The sequence below is a fragment of the Crinia signifera genome, chromosome 9 (genome assembly GCF_055691185.1).
Source record: "Crinia signifera chromosome 9, ASM5569118v1, whole genome shotgun sequence".
NCBI lineage: Eukaryota > Metazoa > Chordata > Amphibia > Anura > Myobatrachidae > Crinia > Crinia signifera.
This window is the reverse complement of record NC_139225.1, coordinates 12,514,713-12,541,758: the sequence shown is the minus strand read 5'-3', so window position 1 is coordinate 12,541,758 and position 27,046 is coordinate 12,514,713. Positions and strand designations below refer to the sequence as shown.

The following is a 27,046-nucleotide window of genomic DNA, read 5'->3' as shown; positions in this document are numbered from 1 at the left end:
CTCACCTCTGTGAGATTCCCATTCTCGCTTATGTGTTTGGTAACTCCTGGGGTTTCCTGCCCTACAATGAGCTGAGTAATGACCTTCTCTATTGCAGTTGTAACAGATAATTGGCTTTCTACCTGTGTCCTTGGTGTTTCGTGGTTGGTATGCAGCTTTGTTTGGGGCATTAGAAAGGGCCTGGATGCTAACCATCATCAGTTTGTCAGTTTGCAGTTCTCTGCGTTTCTTGATGTTACGGTCGTGGTCTACAGCAGATTCCCGTAGGGCATCCACTGTCATTCCACGCCAATTTGGAAAAGAAGTTTGGACTCTGGATCTCAGGTTTTCGTTAAGCCCTTCCACCAGCACAGAGACAATCAGCTCCCTCAGGTGGGGGTCGTCCTTAGGCTCGGAGACACCAGTGTACTTTGATACCGCCATCAGAACCCGGCTGAAATATTTGCTAGCTACTTCACCATCTCTTTGTTTGATAGTGAATATCTTGCTATATTCCACTGCTGCAGGAAAATACACTCCCAACTGTAAGTTAATCAGGCGTATATTCTCCTGGTTGATCATTTATCTCCTTGTCCACTTTCAATCCACTATCCTGAATGAATTTCGGGATGTCAATGTGAGTGGGGAGACAGGCCCTCAACATGATTCTCCAATCCTTGTTGGTGGGCTCATCAGAGTTTCCTAGATCCCTTACAAATTTCCGGCACAATGCCAGATCTTTCCTAGGATCAGGGAAATCTGTAATGATGGACCGCAGCTCTAACCGTGTCCATGGGTTTAGCATGGTCATCTTTCTGGTAGGTATCACACCCTCTCTGTCTGCCTTACCATAGGGAACCTCCAGTGTGCGTACAGGGTATGTTTGTACCACATTCGCATTACTGGGACCTGCTTGGGAGTCATTTGTGTCTGTGCTGTGTGGTGCATCATTACCTGAGTCCAATACTATGCTGTTGGCATCAGCCGTCTCCTCCTCCTGTGCTGGGGCCTCAACAGCGGGTTGAGCTTTTCCCTCAATCATGTTAATTGCATGAGAGACGGCCAGTGCCAACAGCTGCTCGTTTTCCTCTCGGGTTTCCTTGTAAGGGGATAAGACAGGGTACAGGTTAGCAACGGATACATTATTACTTATTCCTTTCTTATGAGTCATTATCCCCTTCGGCACATATGGGGATGGGGGAGCTGATTCTATTATGGCAGCGGTTGCATTTATATTTTGGCTGATTGTGTCAGGTATTGCCAGACCTCTGCTTCCCCATTGTTCCTGTCCTTCCTTCTGCCACAATTTAAGAATCTCTATATGCTTCACTCTCTCCTTACGACTGGAGAGTAGGCATATTTCATCTTTTACTGCCGATAAGATTTCTGGATCGAAGCTACCAACACTGGGAAATTCTAACTTGCTGCCTTGTGTCATTTTTCTCCATTTATTTTGGTAAACAACTGCGAGTTAACCGTGCTTCCTGCACATAATAAAAGCAGCCGATCCTTTTGGCCGGCTTGCTTCCTCCCTAACATGCACGTTATCACAGCGTGACCCGTTATTACCCATAATTACAGGAATAAACGTTCACAGCTTAATAGATACCGGTGGGTTATTTAGGTTGAGAGCTCCCCAACCACTCACTTCTCCACACAGCGACACTATTCCGCAATCAAGCGTGAAGCCCACAATGCGAGGTAATATACTCAATCACCAAGTCTTTCAACTAGCAGCGAACTTCTAGCCAACTTGCTTGGTGCGGCACAATTTTTCCAGGGTATAACAAACTTGTTTTCCTATACCCCCAAAAATTGGATTTCTAAAGTAGCTAATCGGAAACAAGTGCGTTCCGATGTATCTTCTTGTACCCTCCTAGCGGAATCAATTCCACTGAAGGGGCAGTTCCTATGGGCACGTCGTCACGTGAACCCGGTCCTAACTGGACTGTCCTACACTGGACTACACTGCGCTGAGTCGTGCCGTCACACACCCGTTCGCCTCAGTTATGTTTCACACTGGGCGCTGGTTACACCTTGGTCTTATGCTTATATTTGAAATATTTCTGTACAGAAAGTCTTCCCAAGCTGGTAGCTTTTCACTAGATACTTATGCAGGTATAAATCCCTTATAATACGCTATAGGAATCTATTAAAATAATGCTTGAGTTGCTTGCTTATGAAAAAATGAACAAAAAGAAAAAACTTATTTTCTCTTTATTTAATCACCACCTTATCCACAGTATATTGCTATACTGTTTAAATAAAGCTAGTGGTTTAATACTGTTCACCTTTGAGTTCCTATGTGTGCTGCATGTGCAGTACCAATGAACAGCCACGTGTGTACATGCGCTGTTCACAGGCCGCCGATGAATCGGCCACCCACGTGTTCTATAGTGTATTTGCAAGGTTGCACTCGGGTTTCACTATACGCAGTAATTGCGCCTAAATGTGGAATAAATCCCTTAACTCCGTCCGAAAGTTACGTATCAAGATGCGAAATAAATCCTGCACTTAATCCGTAAATCACGTACAAAGATGCGAAAATTTCCCGATATGGGCACGTGCGCGCGCACCTTGCGTAATACACAATAGACGCTTTACGTTACTGCAAAAGGCCCAGGACTTGTCGCCACGTGGCGGAGTCCCTGTTTTTGCAGTAACTAACAATAAAAGTTATAGTTTTGCACAGAGGGGATCCTCTATGTACTATAATAAACACAGACTCCACGTGTGCGAACCTTATCGCACGTGGTACTTATACTGTAATAAACAAGCAACCCAAGACACTATACCCCGTTAAACTACTTGTGGCAGGCAGAAGTACAGTTTACTAAACACTTAGGTATGATATACTTTAAAACACGTGGCTTTCACCTATTGTACTCCGGGTTCAGCGCTAGCACTTCCCGAACCCCGCACCGCCGCGGACTCGGCCTATCCAGCAATGGAAACAAATAAATACTTAATACTTCCACCCTTTTGCTGGTATAGGTCGGGTCGCACGCCTGGTACTGAGTTCTGGAATGTGGAGCGGACGGACGTGCCCCCAATTGTTAATGGCGATTAAATATGACCAGAGAGACAATAAGTGAAAAGCGCAGGTTACGTAATAAGTCCGCAACCAACGTACCCTTTATACCTAACTACGTGCGTACAAAGCGTAGCGCAGCGTAGTGTACCTTTTATTGTATTATGTACACAGAGAACCAGTACCTTAATCAGAGATTCCTTCGCAGTATTTTGTCTCTAAACTGCGAATATACCTTATCGGACAGTGTCCGTAATATACCTTGTCGCTATTATGCGAATAAACAGACACGACCACTGTATAGAAATAAGGAGATAAGAACTCCGTAAAAAGGTTGTATTTAAGTCCCTAATGGACAAAAGGGGGTTACAGAAATAAGAATAAACAGGTATAACAAGTAATACAAAATACTAACAATGAATACTAAACAAACTCTGCTAAGGGGAAAGAAAACAGATACAAGACACAACCAGCCAACTATACAATAAGGATAAATACCGTTAATGCAACCGTTACTGTTCTCATCAAATATGCGAAGTGTAGTCCGGTCAGAGCTCACTATCGTTCAGGGATGAACTATAGTCCGGTGGTCAGGTCAGGGAAAGGTAGATGTGCCGAAGAGACTTTGGCTGCTCTGGGTCGCCTATCTTATAGGGTCAGAAAGGGGAGGTCAAAGGCCGTTCTCATTGGTCAGGGGTCGAATGTCAGGTCAGCTGTGATTGGGGGGTAAGCTGATACACCTGGTTTGGCTAGGTCCAGGGGAGTGAACTTTAAGAGTCCTTTGTTCGGTGGTTTCGGCGTCAGCAGTGATAAGAACTGGTTTCATCTGGATTTCTTTGTTACATTCTTTCAACAGAAACTGTCTCTGAGTTATGGATTATGTCCATAACTATCGGGCAGTGTATATTGCGAAATATTCGCAATGACCGGAATACTTCGCATAATGAACTGAACGGAACGGTACTAAACACGATACAGACAGATGTATGCAGGGCTAACTAAGCTATGTGTGGCGTTCTAAACCTTTAACTATATTTTACTTAGTGTCAGTATGTATTTATGAATTTATGTGTGATAGTATGGTTACTCTTCTGGTCCACTTTGCCACGCATACTCGGGTATGGAAACTTTATTTGCGCAACTCTGCGAACCAAAATGGCGGCCATACTATCCTAAAATGGCGTGTGTGTAACTCGACTTCCATAGTACAGTAATCGATTTGATAACATTTGCTATAAGAAAGTTACCTATAACTGTTGTACAAATTTTCACCAAATTGTTTATGGCTGGCACAATGGCGTCCCGACTACTAGGGATTTTCGAATGCACTTAAATACTGTAAACTTCAAATGAAACTGCTGTCCTGATACATGTATCATGTTTGAAATGTTATAAAGTCTTACAGAAATATCATGCATGAGGCGATAACACAGGTCATTTCAATGATACTTGTGTGGCAGATACAGATGGAGCGCAGCTCTTTCAGCTGGGGGCTGGCGAATCTATCGCCAGCCCCCACCATGGGGCGTGCGTGCATGACCCGTGGCAATGGAGCTCCCCAACTCCATCTGCCACCGCCCCGCCCCCACTGACGGTCCCCATAGCCGCCCTGACCTCCCTCCTAACCCTGCCCGTCTCCCTGAAGTGGAGACTGGCAGGGTCCCGCTGCCTAGCCGCCGCGAGTGGGATGCGCGTGAGACGCACATGAGTCCCAGTCTGATGGAGTCCATCTCCGCCGGCTTTTGCCAGTGGGGACATTCTGGCGAGAGCCCGGCAAGCATGAGAGGGGCTCCATCTGTAATTGAGATATATATGAGACATTACAAAACGCAACCAGACTCCATATCATGGAAAATGAGGGACACACGAGATACAATGTCTATTTTTCTAACAATGAATGCTATGGATGTTATTTCCAAGAACCTAAGACAAATGGAATAAAAGTTATGTTTTCAATTTTACAATTCTACATACTAAAAAAGAGTGCTCCGAATCGGAACTTTTTCTTTTCTGATTGAACTCTATCAATCAGAAAATAATTTTGGAAACGTATTGAAATTCTAGTTCCTGGAGCACCTCCAACATATAAACATCAGTAATTAATATACAGTTAAGTTGTTTTTTTCTATTTCCATCACAAACTTAAAAGCTGTGTGGGGATTCCCACCTCCCCCTGTTTCTTTTTCCTGCATTTTTAATGTCAACCTTTTGCCCATATCGACCTAATGCATGCCAACCTTTTTCATGTGTCAGTCTACTGCCTGTTGACCGTTAGTGGTTGACCAAATGACTGTTGAGCAAACGTCCGCATACCCGGGTTTCTGTAGGTCACAGTTTCAGTGGTTAGTTTCCTTATACAGTCAGGTAGTGCCGTGTGTGCAGCTTTGTGGTTTAACTTGTTTCTCACTTTTTTCTGTTTAAACAATTTTCTGTCTGAGGATCACCTGCAGAACACGTTTGTAGACTTGTCTGTACATGTACTGGAGCTAAACTTGCAAATTTGGTGAAATGCAAACACACTACATTTATGCAACTGTGTTCTCGAGTGGCACCCAGGGGTCAATTCAAAAAGATATGAGCCCGCTCACAGCACAAGTAATTATATGGCAAACCTATGATATCTTTAGACTCACTTATCTTTGTCCGTAACCACGTTCTATGCCTGCATACAAAATTCTACTGTAGATAGGGCGAGATGAGATGCCGTTTCAGCATTTCCATTGCAATGGCACTCCGCCCTGCTCATTCTTGATTGAATCTACCCCAAGACTCAGGGTTATTTGTAGCACTACTCGGCCCTTCTTAACGTTAACATTATTAGATCACATGAGCCGGGCCTGAATTAATTTGTCAGGCGCCCCTAAGAACAACATTTTTGCCCCCCCTATTTTAACATATTCATAATTAAATTATAAGTCCTAACTCACCTGCATTAGTCTGGACTGGACCTGGAGGGAGGAGCAACACACTGGGCTTACATGAGCGGCTCGGCAGCTTGGCTCAGCTGGCCCCACCCCTGCATGCCCAATCTATACACAACAGCCAATAGGCTGTGTTTATAGTATATCCAATGGGAGGCAGTGGCTCAGCTCCTTGAAAAAGCTGCCCCTAGAGGCAGTGAAAAGCATTGGACGCTGCTACTCTTCAGGCCCCTAACTGCCCTCATTGCACTGTGCATTTTTGGATCCAACTAGCCACCTTTATCTTCTTACTATTGGAGAATTGCTCATTGGGAGATATCCACCTCTTTCCACAACCATCGTGATTCTTAAAGCGGAGAAAGACTCATCCATCTCCCACAACGGAGATCACAGCTATCTATGCAATCCTAAATGGATACAAGACTCCATGGTGACCCGCAGTGGTAATTATACCCTCAAAAAATACTTTTTGAATCCAGTGGAAAGTTAACCTACTCCTCCATAAGAACTGTACCGTCCAAAATTGGTACATCATTTAGGCGGTATTATAGGAGCGGATCCTAACCAATATCCACACAGTGGCTAACAAAGGGCCTGGAATGAGATTTTTATTCATGTATATATAATTTTATTTAGATTGTGATTTATATGTATATTAAATGTTTTTTACTTTAATTCCTCATTGGTGAGCGCTACTTTCTTTTTCCTTTTTTAGGCAGTGGCTCAGCTTAGCCTGAACCAGTGAGCCTCCGGGACCATGATGGCGGCCGTGGCGCACATCACTCAGACTCTCCTCCAGTCTCCAAACCTACAAGCTTTCCCTGAAAATACCTCTTCAGGCAAGATTATCATATTCCAGAACCAGCCACTTAACCTTCATATACAGTACTTTTCCTATCCAATCACATCCCCACTTTACAGTCCACATATATCCACTCTTTCTTTTTCACATTTTCCATCCTCATGACCCCTAGCCACACTACTGCATCACCATATCATACAGCACACCAGGAACCTTTGCATTCTGGTGGAATTAATGCCTATATCCCTATAGATTGTAAGCTTGTGAGCAGGGTCCTCATACCATTGACTGTCTGTAAATACCCAGTTTGTTGCATCACTGTCTCCTATTGTATTGTCTCCTATATAAGAAACTGTTAATACATAAAAAATAGCAGGGTCCGGATCTCACGAAAATCCGACAGTGGGTTGATGACGTTTTGGTGCATTGATGTGAGTTTAGCGGCAACAGCCAAGTCCCGCTCGGATTACAGTTTGGGTCATGAAGTCTGGTCGCATTCAGATCTCCAAGATCTGAACGCACACATCCCTAATACAAATGTTGCCCGGCTAATCTTTGCAGGGGCTGGCAATTCTATCGCCAGCGTCCGGCAATGGGGGGGGGCATACAATGAAAAATGGGGTCTGGGCGGCATTTAACATTGGGGCCAATGTAAAGTCGGGTCTCAGGGACCATTTAACATTGGTTCCAATGAAAAAAATCTGGTTGGTCGGGTCAATCGCATTGCATGCAATTTGGTTGCATGTGATGCGATTGACCCGATTTTTGCAACCCGATTGCATACAATTAAAATCGGTGGCGCCGCGCTAGGAAACAAGTACCGACTTCTCTTGTGTCGGGCATATTTCTTTTCTTGAAAATGTACTTTAGTCTCTTCTGTATATGACGTGACTAGGTCACACAATGAGATTGCTGATTATTTTCATATGTGACACTTGTTAATCTGTGTGTGACTGAGGGGCAGAGGTATTAAGCCTTAAAAAGAGATAAACACAAGGGTGATAAAGAGAGATAAATGTCCAGCCAATCAGATGCTAAGTGTCATGTTATAGGCTGTGTTTGAAAAATCACATTTATGAGCTGATTGTCTGGAAGTTTATCTGTCTTTATCACCCTCGCCTTTATCTCTTTTTGGGCCCAATGCACTAAGCTTCAAAAGTGATAAAATGGAGAGTGATAAAAAAAACCAACCAATCAGCTCCTGCTTGACATTTCTCAAACACAGCATGTGACATGGCAGTTAGGAGCTGATTGGCTGGCTGCTTATCACTCTCCATTTTATCACTTTTGAAGCTTAGTACATCTGGCCCTTTAATACATCTGCCCCTGAGTCTTTATAGGTAGTACAATGGAAACTGGTGAGAAAAATCCATGGCCACTGCATCGTAGCACTGCATGTACACAGGGCCGGTGCATGCCCTTTCAGTGCCCCAGGCAACCACCCCCCACTACCCACTGACTACCGCGCCCCAGGGGTTTTACCAAATGGGTGCTAGCTGGGGGGAGGGGGTGGCTGCCACCCTCCGATAATAATCCTTGGACATGCAGGCGCTAGATTGGCCCCGGGGAGTGGGCTACTCACTCACTCACCTGCTCCCTGCTGGGATGAGTTCCTGGATTGGTGCTGCTACCGTACTTGGCTGCTTCTGCAGCTTTCCACGGCCCCTGCTCTCCTTGGCGGCTCAGCACCGCCCTCCAGTGTGGCCGGCGCCCTAGGCAAATGCCTAAAGCTGCCTAGCGGTGGCGCCGGCCCTGCATATACAGTCACACGCAGATATACAAGAGTCACATATCAAATTAATCAGAACAGTCTCAAATTGCATCTGAGATGCATTTTCAAGTGAAGAATATTTTAAAAGAATTGCAAGGGGGGGGGGGGGGGTTGCCGTGACTGCTGCAACATTGCATGAGGACACATCTGTATTTTTGCGTGTACAAATGAGGTCGATCAAAGGTTATGTGTATTGTACAAATTGGAGTTACGATGATCTTTAAGATATTGTTTAGATTGGAACATGAATGAGGTTTAACTGCAGATCTATAATTACAATTTGCAGCAGGTTTACAACATTAAAGACTGGGCTATTTTTAAAGCAATGAATTTCATTCACTTATAATTAAGATTAATATTAAGATTATTATGATAAATTAAGTTATGCTCTATTTCCTTTCTTAAATTGATACTGTATATGGGATTTTAGAATCAAATAGCTCAAGATTTTCATATGGATGTAAGAATAAGAAGTAATTTTGGTCTTTTGTAGATAAGCAAAACTCCTGTTGTTCAGTCTGCTGTATATATATATATATATATATATATATATATATATATATATATATATATATATACACAAAAGGAGAGACCCTTTCCTGCGCTTATAGAATGAGAGCAGCACCTCTGAAGGGTCTTCTGCTAGACAAGACAAGCAATCAGAAAAAAATGAGAGATATTCCTAGTTTGGTTTAACCAATCCAAGAAATTTAGCAGATGTAATGAAATCCTCCAAATAAATTAGCAAGGGCAGGAGCAGTCACATACAGCATAGGTTCACCTTGGCTTGGTTAAACCAAACTAGGAATATCTTTCATTTTTTCTGATTGCTGGAAACGTACTGGATTGTCTCTGAGACACCTGACTCCTAAAGTATTTATTGCATTGAATATCCATAGTGACTACTGATTGCAATATCTTGCCCCTGATGAAGTCATGATTTGACGAAACGCGTTGGGCCTTGTATCTGCGATTAAGAAATCTCTGAATCGAGCAAATCCTACTGAAGTTCACCAATTGTTGTATTTTGCATATTTGTGATACCCCAAAGAAGGGTTTTTTATTGTACATAATGTATATGTGTACTTTTTATATTTTATATTAAATATAATTTTTTTTAAGTGACATTCATTGTTCTTTAGCGCACTCTGATCCCCCCCCCTTTTCTTTATATATATATATATATATATATATATATATATATATATATATATATATATACACACATACACACACATACAGTACAGTATAAAACACTTCATACTGTTAGTTATATGGCTATTCTGTGACTATATAAATACAGTACAGGTTGAGTATCCCTTATCCGAAATGCTCGAGACCACAAGCATTTCCGATAAGGGATTTTTACGGTTCCCCCAGCATCCACGGATCTTCTTCAGCAGTCCCAGGAGTGCATTGCGCGAGTTTGCAGTCGCGCCGGTGACGTCACTCCTGGGACCGCTGAAGACACTGAAGAAAATCCTGAAGGCCGCCGTGGACATCGAGGGACTTGGTAAGTATGAAAAAAGGGGCAGGGGGAAAAAAATCCAAAATATAAATGGTAGTTATAAGAATTTACAGCAGGGGGTGCAAGATTACTTATATTACACACGTATTATAAATGAACAATTAAACAACGAGGAACTCACTATTTTGTTTACAGTAGTTTATGTATTTATTAATAACTTCCACTTGAGGCAATAGTTCTCCTTTGGTCAGCACCCATGGCACAAACTCTTATTGCAGTAACTAGTAGATTCAGTTTGCATTGCTCTATTAATAATACAATAGGAGATAACAATTGGAGTCTCTAACGCCTTCTAGGGGTGAACAATACAAGTTAAAAATATATCACTATTTCTGTGCCTAAAACACATTGAAAAATAATTACTTTAATAGGTGCCTATAAATTCCAGTGTCATTTTCTGGATTTCTCTGAACATGTGAAGAAACTATGCGGCAATAAAATCTGCAGATTTCCTTTGTTTTAAATAAATAATAAACTGCACCCCTCTCCCCTCCCAACTCACTCTGCTCCAATATTTGATGATTGCACATCCCTACCCCAAACCCATAGGCAAACGCGAGGGAGGGGGGGGGGGGGGGGGGCAAGTGCCTTAAACTGTGACAACAATAGTACTGTTATATAATATATAGTTATTATTATATATATAGTATATATTATATATATAGTATATATTATATATATAGTATATATATTATATATATTATATATATAGTATATATTATATATATATATATATATATATATATTTATATATATATGGAAGATGAGGCGGCACTCCAAGGGTTCAAGAAGAGACTGACACGGCTGTGTTCTGCTTCCAACGTTTCAAATCTTTTACTAGATTTTTCGTCAAGCATCCCTGACGAAAAATCTAGTAAAAGATTTGAAACTTTGGAAGCAGAACACAGCCGTGTCAGTCTCTTCTTAAACCCTTGGAGTGCTGCCTCATCTTCCCCTTATTAATACAGCTCTACACAGAACTGGAGGAATGCAACCAGGTTATATTACACCTCGTTTACGGAGTGCCGGTCCAGGGGAAATAGTTTCCACTAGAACACACTTCAAAGATGTGGACTGTAACAGCTTTATTCCCTTTGACAGTTGCCATCACCCCAACTGGAAGAATAGCGTCCCTTACGCCCAGTTCGTAAGATTAAGACGCAATTGTAGTCGAGTAGAAGATTACACATCCCAATCTGCACTGATGTCCGACCGATTTATAGAAAAGGGATACGACCCTCAGAAGATCGAGGAAGCCAAGATGAAAGCTCTAACCAAGAAGAGAGATGATATCCTTCTCCCATCAGGATTGGTTAGACCCAATGAGGCACCAGTCAGACGATCATTTATCACACAATACAATAAGGAAAATCACCAAATCAAAAAAAATCCTAACCAACCATTGGGACATCCTACTTAAAGACAATATACTGGGTCAACATCTACCCTCGAAACCAGATCTTATCTTTCGTCGAGCCACTAATCTAAAAAGTATTGTAGCTCCCAGCCGACTCAAATCAACTTCTGCGAAAAACACCGACAGAAATGCCACTGGGTTTCTCACTAAAAGAACCATTTGCACACCTTGCCAAAAATGTATTTGCTGCAAGCATATGGAGAAAAACACATTCAAATGCAAGATTGACAAAAAAGAGTACACACTTAACCAACCAGCCACTTGCAATTCAATCTATGTGATCTACAGGATCACATGCGGCTGCGGATTTGCCTACATTGGTAAAACCAAAAGGCAAATTAAAATTAGACTGCAAGAACACATGCGGAACATCAAGCATAAACTGGTCACACACAGTGTTCCAAGGCACTACAAGGACAAGCATGAGTCACTGGTGAATATCACCAATTTCACATTTACTATTCTTGAAGTAATTGGTCAAGATCCAAGAGGAGGTGATAGAGATCTTAGGCTATCAAAACGAGAGACCTTTTGGATCTACACATTAAACACCCTCCATCCCAACGGTCTCAATGAGAGTGTAGATATTGTTTCATTCTTGGGATAATTACCATATTGGATCCACATTTTGAGAAATTGTTATACAGCTATTATTTTCTGTGACTACCCACTTTCATCTTCCAAACTTATCTCTACGATACTATGTACTTATTGGAACAGTCTTGTTCCAACCTCACTTTTTCCTTTTACACACACGGGTGTAATTTGTATTGAATTTCAGTCTACTTATTACATGCGGTTTGATGTTATGTACCATCTCAAATTGTAAAAATGGGTTTAATTAATCATGTACCAAACCTTGTAAGGCAAACATAGCACCACAACTCTCACGACAATTTACATTTCTTAATTGCACCTATCAATAGTGCAATGAGAATCACATACACACAACATTTGTAGTTTCTAGAAATTATTGAAAATCACATTAAAGAACACTTCGCGGCTGATCACAGTCAATCAATTTAAGAGCACTCTAACCATCCACCATGGGCGGGTTGGATGGTTAATAGACTATTTTCAGTCTTAAACTGAAGAAGGTTAATTATAACCATATGAAGTCGACGAGCGACTCTAAACATCATCTTACGACTTATAATATTGGAATTAATTATTCCTTAATGTAAATTTTGTGAATAATGAACACATCACGGTTGATCACAATATACTAGCACTTCAACCATCCACTAAAAGTGGGTCAGATAGGTTATAGACATTTTTCAGTCTTAAACTGAAGAATGATAATATTTATCACAAACAGTCGATTAGCGACTCTAAACAGCATTTCACGACTAAATATCCCTTAATAGTAATAGCGACTCACTGTATATATGGTTATGCATTATCCACATATGGTACCTTATTGATACTACTGATGGTACCAGTGACCTATTAATCAGATATTCACTGTAATATTAACATTATGTTGATTTCACTGACACTGTAGATTAATGTATCACACACTAAGAATTAATCACTATTGATAGGCGCCCTATTAGAATATAGTAGAGCAGACATAGGTCAATTAGCAATTCCTCTAATATATGGGATATGCGTTCCATATTCATATGGAACGCTTAGAGGTCACGTAGATACAGTATTTACGCTACTGTGATGCCCCCTAGAGTGATCTAAGACGTCTCCATGGTGACACTGTGACGCAGTGAGTCACATGATTATTATACCTCCAAGCCATATAACCGGGCCAATTGATAAATGTATCCCCGGAGTAAACAAATCGAGGGATCTCACAAAAACCTATCCCCGATCACTTTCCCAGCCAACATTAGGGATGACCGCTACACCTAGGATCAAGGTGCGCACTGTAGCGGCGTCACCGTATCCAAGGTTACCAACCCGCCCATTTTTCAACACTTAGGTCTGATTAGTCGGAAGACTGACAGACGCTAGTGACGAGAGAAGCTCCCACCCGGAAATACGCGTTGACCCGCTAGTGGAACGCACACTGGCCGGAAGACCGTCAGGTGCCATTAACTAGATCAGCTCCTATCCGGAAGTGCATTGGTGACCCGCAAATGGAATGCACGCGAGCCTATTAGGCTTAACTTATGATGTGAATAACAGCCCTGATCAATGGATCTTGTGAGCGATACAACATCAGTCCCGTCAGTAGCATCTATAGATAGGAATTATGCGCCATGCACTTAATATGAGTTATTTAAAAATTTAGTAACACTAATACACGGAAGTGACGTCATTGCCTCTGGCACATAAAGTAGCCAGCACACTAGCAGTGTTTGTCTGCAGACAGTTCAGTCCTGTACTCTCCACACGGATCAGGTAAGAGGTTGTGATGTGGTGTTTGACCAAAAACTTTAGACCCTGTTAAACGGTCTACATTAAACCCCTTTGGTGGTTATTGTTATTGTCATTACACCTTGGATGCATTGTTCATGACATTTGTTTATTTAGAGCTATAAGGCTCTCTGCTTAAGTACACCATAGTAGACCTTTGTGTATATAATTCTGACTTTGAGATCAGTCCCTATTGGGATTGTTTTACCTGGGACAAAAATGCAGAAATCTCTAATTGGTCCGATTGTGAACTCCCATTTTAATAACAAAATAGATCTAATTCGGTATAATTTGCATTATTCACAGAAATTGAACTGTGATTGAACCTCATTTTGCTGTCTCCTACATGCATTAAAACCAGCGGACTATTAGGTATGTAACCTCCAAAGTGCCATATTTTCTGTATCTATAAATACAGTTCCAATATCCAGCATATTTGATACTCAATTTCAGATATTGTGGACCTGTTCGGTTTGATCGGGCTAACCATACTGGACGAACATAGCTGACACCCGCTTTTAATGGGATGAACTCCCCATTAATCTAAAACTACACTTATCTGTGCCCTAAGAAATTGCTTGGAGAAGGCCACTGATACATCTCGTACCCTTTGACCCCATATGGGGAATATCTGGTACGTTATCAATTTCCCCTTAATTCATATGATTATATCTAAATATGTCAACTGTTTAAAGGCCATATTCATCACGTAACTCTCCCGTAGATACAAGGAGTGTTCTCCATTGAGGGGAAGGTTATTACAGCCTTTTTTATCACTGAGGAAACAACAAGCCAATGCATGCATTTTTTTGGGTATGTGATCTATTCTTTACAAATATTTGCCAAAAATTTCTTGCAAAATTATATGAAATCTAATCATATAAAATATGAATTGTTTAAAAGCCATATTCATTATGTGGTTCTCCTTTAGATATTTGGAGTATACCCCTCTGAGGGGAAGGTTATTACGATCTGCGAAATATTGAAGAAATAACACACCGGTATAAGCGTTTTAATTTCATATCTTGGTACGTGCCACACACCAACTTCCTTCTATATATCATGGTCTCAATCTAGACCCCTCCATAAAGCTTTTTTCATCCATGTAATATATTATTTCATATTTTTTTATATATCTTTTTATAAACTGTCCTATTATCTTATCTTATTTTTTATGCTCATCCTCTCTGTCTTATTATTAATATATATATTTTTTATGGACAAATATGTCCGAATGTTTATAATATGTTTTTTAACAAACAAATTATTTGTAAAAGAACATTGTGTTCTGTATTTATACAAAATTTGTGTATCTTCTGTATATGATATGGAAATTTCAGTGTGTAATATTCCATTATTATCTCTACCACCTACAGTTAAACCCCTGATTAAGTCTTTTTTAAGACGAAACGCGTCGGGTAACTGATATTATATTTCCGAAAAGGATACAATCTCCAGATGAGATTCTCGAAACTTTAATAAAAAGCACTCTGGTTTTATGATTATATATTGTACTGTACTGCATTTGACTGTAATTGGTGGAAATTCCAGTTGGTGGCTAAAGCGCTCTCTATACCCTGTTTTTCCCATTTCTATTGTTGCCTCCCACTAACAGGGGGGGTCTTAGAGTAGCTGCTCACACCATAAGGGTGCACGTGGGGTCATTCTTTGGATATATATATATAGATGCGGTCCTTAACACAGCTAGCGCACAAGGGCATATAACACAAGAACTATGCACAGCACTTAAGGTGGACAGCCCAAGAGTGCCGTTGTTTTACACGGTGCCTAAGGTTCATAAAACCTTGGACAAGCCCCCAGGCAGGCCGATAGTGTCGGCAGTGGCGTCTCTCTATCAGCCGGTATCGGTCTACCTGGACTCTATCTTGAACCCGTGCATACAACAGATACCATCTTACATCAGGGACTCCACGGCTGTGTTAAAAGCCATGGACACTATAAACCCAGTTCCTGATGATTGTGTGATGTGCAGTGCAGATGTGACTAGCCTCTACACCTGTATCCCACATGGGGCAGGTGTGGAGGCAGTCCGATGTCTCATCGAGGATAATATCCATTATGTGGGCCCACCAGTATTATTGTTTTTGCAGTTACTTACTATGGTGTTGACCCACAATTATTTTTTATATAATGGGAAATTTTTCTTGCAGGTAGCGGGGTGTGCGATGGGGTCCTCAGTGGCCCCATCGTACGCCAACGCTTTCATGTACTTCATTGAGCAAAGCTTGTTTTATGTAAATGGTCATTTGATTCCGGAGGTGCGTCTATATTTGCGTTTTATAGATGACCTCATGATTTTTTGGGTGGGCAGTAAGGAAGCATTGTGTTCTCTGTTAGATAACCATAACATCACAGAAAGTGTAATTAAATTCACATATGATGTAAGTACTAATAATATACACTTTCTCGATGTTGACATTAACATCAAAGAAAACCATATAGTCACATCGATTTATGTGAAACCGACTGACAGAAACACCATATTAAAATCAAATAGCTTTCACCCAGTGGCCCTTAAAAAGGAACTCCCCTACTCACAACTGCTTAGGGTTCGTCGGATTACATCTGACCCTGAACAAACCATAGTTGCACTAAATCAAATGGTTGATAAGTTTGTTGAGAGGGGCTATGACCGAGAGGAAATAGAAAAATCTAAAAGAAGGGTACTAGCCACCCCTAGAGTGGACACACTAACTCCCAAACCTAAAAAAGATATGGGTAAAGTCATTCCCTGGGTCAATAAGTACACAGTGGCCACAGATCCTGAGATCAAGAAAGCCAAACGATGGTGGCCCATGATCAATTCGGATCAGGAATTGCCCGCACTTAAAGATAACCGCCTATTGCCCAGTTACACCAGGGGGGCGAATATTCGGGATAGGGTAGTTAAATTGGACGTTACACCCATCCTGAAAAAACAACACACCCATTTCTTGACCCGTAAGACAGGCTGCTATAGGTGCTTGGGGTGCACAACGTGTAATACGTTAACCCCAGGAAAAACCTTCAATCACCCTCATACTGGCAAACGTATTACAATTCATCAGGCTGTCACGTGTACCACTACATACATAGTGTATATGTTAACTTGTCCCTGTGGATTGTCATATGTGGGCAAGACGCAGCGACAATTTCGAGAACGCATGGCCCAACACCGAAGTGCCATCAAACAAGCATTAAGTAGTGGTACCAGTGAACAGCCTGTAGCCAGGCATTTTGCCATTAAAAGACATCCCATTCCGAGCATTAGGGCCATTATAATAGATCACGTCCCCCCCACATTGAGAGGAGGGAATAGAGAAAAAGCCCTGCTCCAACGAGAATGTAAATGGATATATTCCCTGGATACCATAGCACCCAGGGGGCTCAATGAGTCATTGGGGCTCCAATGTTTCATATGATGCGTATAAGCATTATCGATCATTTGCAAAAATGCCTCAATCCCTATGATTAATGAAAGACTACATTATGACACAATAGAAAGTCAAAAAATAGTCGGTACTCTTTACCTAGAAGGGCGCCAACGATCAAAATCGTGGTCATCGCGGGTAAAAATCGCGGTGATCGTGGTCATCGCGGGCATCGCGGGTAAAATTGAATGGTCGCGATGCCCGCGATGACCGCGATCACCGCGATTTTCCCATAGGGAACAATGTTAAAAAAGCTGATTGACCGCGATTTCACTGTTAAATGGCTCAATTGACCCGATTTGGCCATATTAACCCTGAATTAGGCCCAATTAACCCTTAAATGTCCCCCCAATGTTAAATGGGCTACAGAGCCCATTAACCCTTAAATGTCCCCCCAAATTTTTAACGCCACCCCACGATCCACGCCAACCCGAAGCGTGGCGAGCGCAGCGAGCCCGCGAGGGGCGGCGGTACGCGTCCTCCGACCTTTTCATGCCCTACTATCCACGTCGGCGTGGTGTGAGAATAGAATAGTGTGGCGAGCGCAGCGAGCCACCGAGCCCGAAGCGTGGCGAGCGCAGCGAGCCCCGCGAGGGGACGCGGATACCTTCACAGGTAGACGCGTCCCCTCGCGGGCTTCACAGGTGTCCGGGTCGCCACGGACACCTGTGAAGCCCGCGAGGGGACGCGTATAACTGTGAAGGTATCCGCGTCCCCTCGCGGGGCTCGCTGCGCTCGCCACGCTTCGGGCTCGGTGGCTCGCTGCGCTCGCCACACTATTCTATTCTCACACCACGCCGACGTGGATAGTAGGGCATGAAAAGGTCGGAGGACGCGTACCGCCGCCCCTCGCGGGCTCGCTGCGATCGCCACGCTTCGGGTTGGCGTGGATCGTGGGGTGGCGTTAAAAATTTGGGGGGACATTTAAGGGTTAATGGGCTCTGTAGCCCATTTAACATTGATTCCTATGGCCAAATCGGGTGGATTGAGGCATTTAACACTAAAATCGGGTCCATCGCGGCTTTTAACATTGCTTCCTATGGGAAATCGGGAGCATCGCGTCGCGGGCATCTCGGGTACGTTTATGTCCGGCCGCGACGCGACCGACACGATTTTCATGTTTTACATTGATTTCAATGGGAAATCGCGGGCATCGCGTCGGTCGCGTCGCGGCCATACATAAATGTACCCGCGATGCCCGCGACGGGCGCCGTACTAAGTAAAGAGTACCAAAAAGTCTGTTCTGGCACGTAATTTATATGTTTAGTGACGGCCAGCTTGTAATGGATTAATTAAACTGATCTTCGTTTTCATATACAAAGTGTACCTGCTTGTAAATACAAGTAGTAACACCGTTAACAGCAGTGATGCATAGCACTTTTAATTAAATGTTTTGGATGTTGTTAATTGTCTTTTTTAATGTAAAATGTAGCCTGGGCAAAATTATCATGGCCGCGCTTTGTTGTTGTTCTTTGCAGAGTATGACAGCGCAGCCTAGCAACGAGGCTAACAATGTGCGGTGACGTCACTGCTCGGCGCCGCCGTCCCACGTGGGTTATGCACGTCGGGTGAAGGAGGCAGGAAGCACCCGGAGCGGGCGGCGACGCTGAGCAGGTGAGGCACCAGCTGTTTTAATTATGTAATCATGTCTATGCTTATATATGTGTACTTGTTCATGTCATTGGTGTGCTATAAGTCCCTGAAGACGGGGGGATATACCCCGAAACGCCGTTGGGCAAAATAAAGGATTTTTATTTTCTCTACAAGTCTGCAAAGTGCCGCTCCTTCCATTTCGTATATATATATATATATATATATATATATATATTTATATATATATATAGAAGAACTGCCACCACATCATGCAGGGTAAGGGACAGAGCGGAGCTGCTGCACATGCCCAGTGTACCAGCTTCTTCTGCCACATTTACTGTATGTGTGGATCTGAGCCCTCAAACATCACAATGGACCAGAGAGAAGCTGCAAGGTGGAAGAGACAGGAGCCTTACCATGAAGTGGGAGATTGTGAGCTTAGAACATGCAGTACTGGTTCTATTGTGTTTGTGTATTTATTTATTATATGTTTAACCTTTACCTGACCACTTATCTTATCTGTACTGTTAAATTTTATTACCGTATTCCATACATTATCCAGTGCATAAAAAGTCTAATTTTCAATGCTGTTACCGCTCCCCCAGACTCCCGTACTTACTCCAATGTGCTGCAGATTGGGGGATTTTGGATTACATTCAGAAACCCCCCTGTAAAAATCCTGCGTTTGCCACTGCAAGTGGCCATTTACTGGAGTACGACAACAGACAGCTACATTTTATTATAAGGCTACATCAACTTACTGTTTATTGCATTGATATGATGCAATATACACAGGACATAACACATAGCTATTTCAGTGTCTAACTGAACAGACCCATTTATCTCTCTCACCAAGTTTTGATAAATCTCCAGTATTTTGACATGTAGTTTGTAGTGAAGGTAGGTTTGCATGTAATGGTGAGTAATTTGGCTTGAATTTGAGAGAACACAGGGAACTAGTGTAGAGAGATTGGATAAGCAATTTGGCATGTTGAGTAAGACAAATGAGAAAGTGTTTGAAAGTGAGGAATAAAGCCGCAGGCAAAATGAAGTGTTACAGTAAGGCAATGGACTGAGGAAGTTGAAGTGTTATTGAAAGTAGGGTTACCACCTTTTTGTTGAGAGATTCCCAGACAGTGGCCCTCCCCTTGATGCACCCACAGCCCACCTACTGACCTGCCCCCAGCCCCGCCCCTTGACCCACCTTTTTTATGTTTTTTTAACCTTTGCCTCAATTCTATTCTTGGTTTTGCACACCATAATGCCCCTTACATGTTTAGCCACACACTGTGATGCCCATTACATATTATGCAACACACCGTGATGCCCATTACTCATTATGCCACACACCGCGATGCCCCTTAACATGTTATGCCACACACCATGATGCCCATTACATGTTACGCCACACACAGTGATGACCATTACAAGTTATGCCAGGGCTAGATAAATGGGTACTTGTTTCCTAGCACGGCCACAATCTTGTCCATCGTGTACCTTAAAGTTAAGGTACACGATGGACGCGATGGACCCGATTTCCTTTGAAATCAGGTCCATTTTGCCGGCAAAGGCAAAATCGGGGGGCATCGCGTCGGTCGCGTGCATTAACATGGCCACCGACGCGACCGACGCGATGGATGCGATTTTGCCATAGGCGTCAATGTTAAAATATTTTTAACATTGAAATCGGGAGCATCGCGTCGGTCTTGTGCCATTATAATGGCACAAGATGAGATGGACTTCATTAAGTCCATTTTACATAGGAAGCAATGTGAAATGGGCCATTATGACCCATTTCACATTGTATATGGCCCCATCATGGTTAAAAAGTTACGCAACCCCATTGTGAGCGTCACCCCACGATTGACGCCAACCAGAAGCGTGGAGAGCGCAGCGAGCCCGCAAGGGGCGGCGGTGCGCGTCCTTCGACCTTTTCATACCCCTACTATCCACGACGGCGTGGAGTTGAGAATATAAAGTGTGGCGAGCGCAGCGAGGGGACGCGTATACCTGTGAAGTTATACGCGTCCCCTCGCGGGGCTCGCTGCCCTCGCCACGCTTCGGGCTCAGTGGCTCGCTGCCCTCGCCGCACTTTATATTCTCAACTCCACGCCGACGTGGATAGTAGGGGTATGAAAAGGTTGGAAGACGCGCACCGCCGCCCCTCGTGGGCGCGCTGCGCTCGCCACGCTTCGGGTTGGCGTCAATCACGGGGTGCCGTTGAGGGGGTAAAATTGGGGGTCTGGGGAATACTTTACATTGAATCCAATGTAAAATAGGGTCCCAGGGGCCCTATTCACATTTGATTCTATGTAAAAATCGGGTCGATCGCATCGCATGTGATTTGGTCGCAAATCGGTGTGGCCGTGCAAGAAAACAAGTACCGATAAATGTTTTTTGAAATCTAGGAGCCAGGATGACAGTGTAAGAGCCAGACTAAAGAAATAAAAAACAGGGACAGTGCGCAACGAAGGTGCTCGACAAAAGTTTCCACCGTAAATCCTATTACGTCACACACACCAATTACATATTATACCACATACCATAATGCCCATTACACGTTACATCACACATTACGATGCCCATTACACATTACGTCACACACCGTGATGCCCATTACACGTTTTGTCACACACCGTGATGCCCATTACACGTTTTGTCACACACCGTGATGCCCATTACACGTTACGTCACACACCGTGATGCCCATTACACATTACGTCACACACCAGGATGCCCATTACACTATCGCGATTATCCAGGCAGTGGGGTGGGAAGCACTGGATTTGAATACATATTGAAAAGACTGGCTGGACGTTGATTGGCAGAGAACGTCCAGACAGTCTTTTCAAAATGTTTTCAAATTTAGCGGCACTTCCTGCCCCACTGGCCAGCAAATAGCGCTACAAGGGTGGGAATGGAACCCATGACCTCAGTGCTGTGAGGCAGTAATGCTAACCATTACACCGTCCGTACTGCCCTGTATATATAACACATGGTGGGGATAGAACCCATGACCTCAGCACTGTGAGGCAGTAATGCTAACCATTACACCATCCGTGCTTGGCATAGTAACATAGGCACGGTCCTAGGTCCAGAACATGCAAAGTATCGTTTTTAGTACTGCGCATGCGCAGAACCCACGTTTATAGGCTGAAGCCACAGAAGCCCATAGAGGCATCCTGGATGAAGGGAACACCTCCCATCGGGACTGCCTTGGGTGACTGGCAGGTCGGACTTAATAGGAGTCACAGTGAAGCCACTGCAGTCACAGACTGCAACTGGCATCACACAGTGGTGGACTTTACCTGGGAGGGGGGGGAGGTTGCAGCCCTGCAGCCCATAGGTAAAAAACACCACTGGATTGCACCCATTATGTCGTTAAACAGTCCAATTTGTGTGCATTGCATCACACCTGTAATGTCCACTCCTGGTAAGTGCTGATTAACATAATTGTATTGAATCTTCTGATAAGAGTTGCTCTTTGCAATGTTCATTCTGCACTGCATGTGCAGTGGGCAGCCGTGGGGCATGCTGAAGCTGGCATTACCCTCCGCAACAAATCCTTGACGTGCATTTTTTAGTACATAAAAAAATGCAGTAAAACCCCAGAAAACAGGGGTTGTACCACATTCCTGTTTAATTGTTTCCCACCCATTAAAGAGTTCTCCTTCCCCGGGTATAAATCACCTCACATGTCCAGGTCACCAGTCAAAAGATCACTACCAAAACGTGAACAAGCATAAGGTCTGAATTGGCAAGGGTCGACATGCACAAAGTCAACAAGGGTAAAAATTTGGCACAAGCAAAATGTTGACATGGAAAAGGTTGACATGAGTTTATAGGGTTTTTTGGTGTCAATGGTGAACACCTGAGCCCATGAATCTGAAATGAGTGTACCGTGTGCTCTCCCGTTGTTTGCCATGCTTTGGGCCACTTTACCGTTTCCAATCAGAATCCACCTGAATGGTAACGTTTCAAAAACTGTGATACATGGAAATGTTTTCGAAAAACTCATGCCAAGTTGAAATGTATATTAGCCGCCACAAGGAGGTATGCCAGCCTCCAAACAATTAAGAATTACCAACACAATCCAGGTGGCGCTCAATAATACATATACTGCAAATAAATAAAAATGGTTTGTTAACACAATATAAAATACAAAACCTCCTGGGGGGGTAATAAAACCGCAGTTAATATATATATTTAGTTGTCACCATGAATGATACACATGCACCTATCAAATTGGTACAGTACTTGATATTCTCACTGGATAATGGTGATAAAAAATACACAAATTAGTCAGCTCACCAACTGCATGTACTGTAAGTAGCTAAAAGTCCTCTGAGCAGCTACAACCGGGGCCCCTGGCAGGGGAGGGCTCTCTGGGAAGGGGGCAGGCCACATCTACATGGAAAAAAAAAAAAGACAGAGCGGTGAAAGGCAGCCGCTGAAGCTATCTCTCTCCCCAGCACAGAATACGGCACTAAAAAGCAAGTGCTGAGCTGGGGAGAGAGGCTGTGCTGTGGCAGCAGCCTGTCATTGCTCTCGCCACTGCCCGGCTCTCTGCAAGACCTTGGCCCTCAGTAAAAAGTACCCAATCCCCCAGCCACCTCTCGGCATCACTAACAAGAATTACCTTGTGGTTTGCTTGGCACACCCAAGCCTCAGGTTCATTATCCAGCCAGGGATATGGTCAGGGAGCGGGGTCAGATGGGGGTAAAGTGGGCAGTGAGCATGGAGATAAGTGGAGGCTTCTGGGAGAATGGGGCATGCGAGTGTCTCATGCACGTGTGCCCTATTCTATCAGACTCAGGCGACTGGCGGATGGCGATAGAGTCGCCAGGAGCAGCTCTAATGCGAGCGACTCCATCTGTATATTGAGAAAATGTACACTTTTCTATTTACTCACTTTTTTTTTAGATATTGCATCACTCTTTCGAGGTTTTCCTATGCCAATAGTATTTATGTAGTATAAATGACATACATAGTTTAAATACCGAGGTACAATAGAAATAGAAAATCCTGTGCTTTGGCGCACAGCATAAAATAAACAGCTCGATGAAAAAAGCAAATCAACTAGGAAAAGAAATGACACGATTAACCAACATTATACGTTTCCAGATGCAAATGTGCTGTGATAATATCGGCTCAATCCGCAATACGATAATTTATTACATCAGAGAGGTTTTATTTATTGCATGCCAGGAAAGAGCATGTGAGAGGCCTGCGGTGCCACTCCGTAGAAAAAATAAGGTTATTTTTCACAAAAAAACACCCTGATTATGAGCGGTGTATGCGCAGCCGCTACCACCACTTCTGGCAGTTCCGTTGTGATGACCTCCGCAGCACACCGCGACCCCCATACCCACTTATCATATTAGCCAACACACAGGGATCAGTGATTGGAGCTCCTGGGTGGCTGCCTGTCATCAGTGCTACCTGCTGCTTTGACCTCCAGTGCATCACTTTACTGCATCGGGAGGGAAGGGGGGTCACAGTAGCAGCACAAAAAAACTACCTTTAAAGACCTCTTTAATACATTTAAGTCAGTTGTAAAAATACAGTTCCCATCATGCCTTGCCAATGTTTTAAAATGCCCTAATAGCAAAACTGTGGCAAGGCGTGATGGGACTTGAAGTTTTACAACAGCTGGAGGGCCATAGTTTGGACATGCCTGATTTCAGTGATAGTAAAAGGGGGTTTTTGCTTTAGAAATATTTTAAACAATCTTAAAAGTTAGTTCCACAGTTTTCAGTATTTTGACATTTATACACGAAACCAAATAAACTATTAAGCCACCCGAACTACAACTGTTATTAACACACCTAATAATTAGATTTAAAAATTATTTTGAACATCATTGACAAAAATGTGATTGAAATATTCTTATATTTTAATTTTTCAAAAGATTTCTCGCCAACTGAACTTGGTTCTAAAGTTTTAATGTTTTTCAGGTGATCTTACATTTTTCTACCTACCCAAATCTACTCTTACTGTATGTTTTTTTTTTCACTCTGTTATTTATACAAAACACCTTTTTTTTGCATTAAGTTTTCCTTTTTTACAATACAATAAGCCAAAATATATTATTTACTAATAAAAAAATATGTATTTTTGTTTATAGTTTGGCTATGACAGTCATCATCTTAACACACTAAAATATACTTCAAGTGAGGTTGTTTAAATGAATTTAATATGTACACTGTACATATTTTATATACTTTTAGTGAAAACATGAAAAAGTTAATTTCTATGTAAATAATGAAAATAACATTTAATATAAAGTAGTCATTTTATGATAGATATATATATATATATAAATATATATATATATTAGTATTCTTACCGTTCGGTGGGTGAAAACCAGCACGAGTGTGGCAGCTGTACAGACTATACAAAGCACACAGGCAGTGCTACTGATATAGCACAGTCTTTTTTTGATGGCACGCAGCTCTCGGTCAGCAAGATCTTGTGGTTCCATTGTTTTCTGTCTCTGAAGTTTTTCTGTGCTGCAGGAACTGTTTTGCAACACGTACAGTTATTGTAGTCTCATCATATAAACTCCCACGATGTATGTCATATACACAGATCATTTCTTTTCTACAAAGAAATCAGAGCACCTTTTCCTTGCTTGGTTTCTCCCCACTCATTCTCAAAAGATATACATGTACAGTATGAAAAAAAAAAAAGAGTTGTATCGCTATAGAAAAATTGTCTAATGGGTCCTATGAGTAATTATCACAAGGAGCAAGGCCGGCGCAGGTTTTTTTTGGCACCCTAGGCAAAACTTCAGCCTATTGCTCCCACCACCGCCCCCCTCCCCCCACACCAATTCCGGAACCTCAAGAAAAAGTGTAAAGGCGGCTGGGTACTTGTTTAGTTTCACGGCGGCAATGTCTCAGTCGCAGCAGCGTCTGTGTCCCCTTACGGGGCTCGCTTCGCTCGCCCACGCTATGGGCTCGGTGGCTTGCTACGCTCGCCACACTATCTAAAATCAACTCCATGCCAACGTGGATAGTGGGGGTATGAACCAATTCCCGCTGGCATGGACTTTATTTTAGATAGTTTTCCGAGCACCGAACCCGGAAGTAGCGGGCGGCTATGCTGCCGCCGTGAAACTAAACAAGAACCGGCGGCTGATTAGAAGTTCAACAATGATGCCTCTTGGGACAAAGCCGGCCCAAGACACAGCCAAATGAATGCATGTGTAATGCCTAGGGGCATGCCTTCCATGCTAAGGGCCAACTAAGTTTGCAGTAAAAGGGGGTTTTGCGAATGGCGTCAGTGCCACCCTACCGCGACTGGCGCTCAGCTCCGAACCAGCGCCAGATCATGTAGATGAGCTTGAAGCAGTAGAAGCCCCGGACAGTGAGGGCAGCAGTGGAGTGAGACTTTGAGGTGCCTGGCTTGGCGGCCAGGAGAGACAGTGCCCGGGGCCATTGGCAGGCAGCATTGTATACACCTTGACCCATGTACCCTGTAGACAGCCACCAATCAGCTCTGACACAAGAAGGAAAAAAAATATCCTGTTTTATATTGCCTGAGCTTTTAGTTTTTCTAATCTGAATAAGGAGCGATTTGATGCAGTGTAATGTCAAAAGGAGTGATAAGGTGGGTATAAATAGTCGGTGATATAGTGTGGTGTAATGCTAATAAGGTGTGGTATATTATGGTCTAATGTGAATAATGGACACGCAAAACTAGTGGTGGTGCTAGGGGGCAATCTTGCCTAGGACATAAACTTGTTTAGTCCGGCTCTCTCTCAGATTCATTCATCATTTTGTGGTAGTTAGACTTAGCTATGTCTCCCCAGATTCTGGAGCCCCTATGCAGCTGCCTAAAGCTGCCTAATGGTAGAGCCGGCCCTGACAAGAAGAAAGAGAATCATGATGATCAGAAAACCAGATACAAACTAATGTTTATCAAAGATGTTTTGTTTCACATATTTATTTAATAACTACTAGTTACTAGCCCACCAAAATGATGGAACAACATAACAGTACATGTCAGCGCCGGAGCCTGTGTGCGTCCGAACAGAGTTATTCATAGAAATCACGCACTACTCATCTAATGATCCCTAATTAACAATGAGAGGACAGCGAGGATCCTCTTAAATGGCAAGGTTCATAAACAAATGCAGAAAGCCCGCTGCATTTTTTGGTGAGCTCCGCCTTTTTGATGGCCGCACTCACCGTTT

At 43.0% G+C, this 27,046-nt stretch overlaps 1 protein-coding gene across 1 annotated transcript in view; it reads right to left on the bottom strand.

Moving 5' to 3' along the window:
* Positions 1 to 25,330, bottom strand: part of TNFSF8 (TNF superfamily member 8) — a 61,855-nt gene extending 36,525 nt beyond the window's left edge. The window contains exon 1 of the mRNA XM_083161042.1: positions 25,196 to 25,330. Within this exon, the coding sequence (XP_083017168.1) occupies positions 25,196 to 25,330 (135 nt within the window). The remainder of the gene's footprint in view (positions 1 to 25,195) is intronic.
* Positions 25,331 to 27,046: the final 1,716 nt, after the last annotated feature.